This window comes from Corticium candelabrum, chromosome 4, assembly GCF_963422355.1.
Source record: "Corticium candelabrum chromosome 4, ooCorCand1.1, whole genome shotgun sequence".
NCBI lineage: Eukaryota > Metazoa > Porifera > Homoscleromorpha > Homosclerophorida > Plakinidae > Corticium > Corticium candelabrum.
In genome coordinates, this window is record NC_085088.1 from 3,091,431 (window position 1) to 3,093,060 (window position 1,630).

A 1,630-nucleotide genomic window follows, 5' to 3' on the forward strand; every position below is an offset into this window, starting at 1 on the left:
TGTGTGTGTGTGTGTGTGTGTGTGTGTGTGTGTGTGTGTGTGTGTGTGTGTGTGTGTGTGTGTGTGTGTGTGTGTGTGTGTGTGTGTGTGTGTGTGTGTGTGTGTGTGTGTGTGTGTGTGTGTGTGTGTGTGTGTGTGTGTGTGTGTGTGTGTGTGTGTGTGTGTGTGTGTGTGTGTGTGTGTGTGTGTGTGTGTGTGTGTGTGTGTGTGTGTGTGTGTGTGTGTGTGTGTGTGTGTGTGTGTGTGTGTGTGTGTGTGTGTGTGTGTGTGTGTGTGTGTGTGTGTGTGTGTGTGTGTGTGTGTGTGTGTGTGTGTGTGTGTGTGTGTGTGTGTGTGTGTGTGCACATGCACCTTAAACATGATGTTCTTTGGCTAACTTAGGATATTTTGTAGGCAGACCAGGTTTGAAGCTTTATCTGTGTGTACTTAATAACATGTCAGTAATTAATTATTTAGATGTTTTGCATGGAAATAAGTCTTGGAAAATTTGGCTAACAAGACTAGGCTTTGGTACAATACAATACATTGTGCTCTGTTTTTCAATTTCTTGAAAGACTCAATAATATGACAGACAAGAGACTGTCAGACAGACTGATGGATTGGAAGGCAGTAAATCAATTTTTGTGCAATATTGAACACGTAGCTTTATTCAGACCAATCTTTTATTATCGTGGTGACGAAATGATGGCAGTGCGTGTCGGCATGTACAAAGCTCATTACTGGACGTGGACCGAGTCACTTGAATTGTTTAACAGAGTAAAGCCGTTTGCCCATATTTGCTGATTGATAACAGAGTGAGTTAATTTATTAATCCCTTTGTGCAGGGTACTGATTTTTGTCCAGGCGAGGACATACCTAATGTTACAACTCACGACCAGGTGAATAACACCGCTCAACCATTGCTCTTCCATCTCGGTCGTGATCCAGGAGAAAAATACATTATACAGTATGTGACAATGGATGAAAAGTTTTGGGACACTTTGTGGTTTAAGTGTGTCTTTTTAATCAGTCCTCTTAGCTCAGAGTACAACCAAGCAATTGATCCGATCAGAGCCGCAGTTGCAGAGCATCTGCAGGCGATGAAGAGGGCAGATCCGCAATTAAATTATTGTGACCCAGCTGTCATGGTTTGTTTGCCATTGCAATCGTATGCTTGTTGACTTGTTATCAGTTGTGTTTAGAATTGGGCACCTTCTGGTTGTCAGAAGCTGAACAAGTGTTTACCAATTCCTTCACATCACAAGACACTGTGTGTGTGGGATCACTAGATGTGGGTTTGAGTCGTCGTTTGGTGTGCTTACTGTGTTTTTCAGTCTGTCTGTGCTGGAATGTCAGTATATGTCATTTGATTGATTTCAATTGTTCTCAACGTTGTCTGATTGTTTGCTGTGGTTTGAAGTAGATACAACCATATAATGACAACCATTTGATGTTGATATGAACTCACATCATTAGCTAGAATTGCAGTGTTTATTTGTTTGTTTGTTTGTGTGTGTGTGCGCGCGTGCATGCGTGAGTGTGTGCATGTGTGAGTGTGTGCATGTGTGTGTGTGTGTGTGTGTGTGTGTGTGTGTGTGTGTGTGTGCGCCATGTGTGTGTGTGTGTGTGCGCCGTGTGTGTGTGTGTGTGA

The 1,630-nt window shown here is 42.8% G+C and overlaps 1 protein-coding gene across 2 annotated transcripts in view; it reads left to right on the top strand.

Moving 5' to 3' along the window:
- Positions 1-1,369, top strand: part of LOC134178170 (N-acetylgalactosamine-6-sulfatase-like) — a 9,606-nt gene extending 8,237 nt beyond the window's left edge. For both annotated transcript variants that reach the window (XM_062644983.1, XM_062644982.1), the window contains 4 exons: positions 654-756; positions 825-946; positions 1,010-1,127; positions 1,182-1,369. In XM_062644983.1, the coding sequence (XP_062500967.1) occupies positions 654-756; positions 825-946; positions 1,010-1,127; positions 1,182-1,268 (430 nt within the window). In that variant the 3' untranslated portion in view covers positions 1,269-1,369. The remainder of the gene's footprint in view (positions 1-653; positions 757-824; positions 947-1,009; positions 1,128-1,181) is intronic.
- The last annotated feature ends 261 nt before the right edge of the window (positions 1,370-1,630 follow it).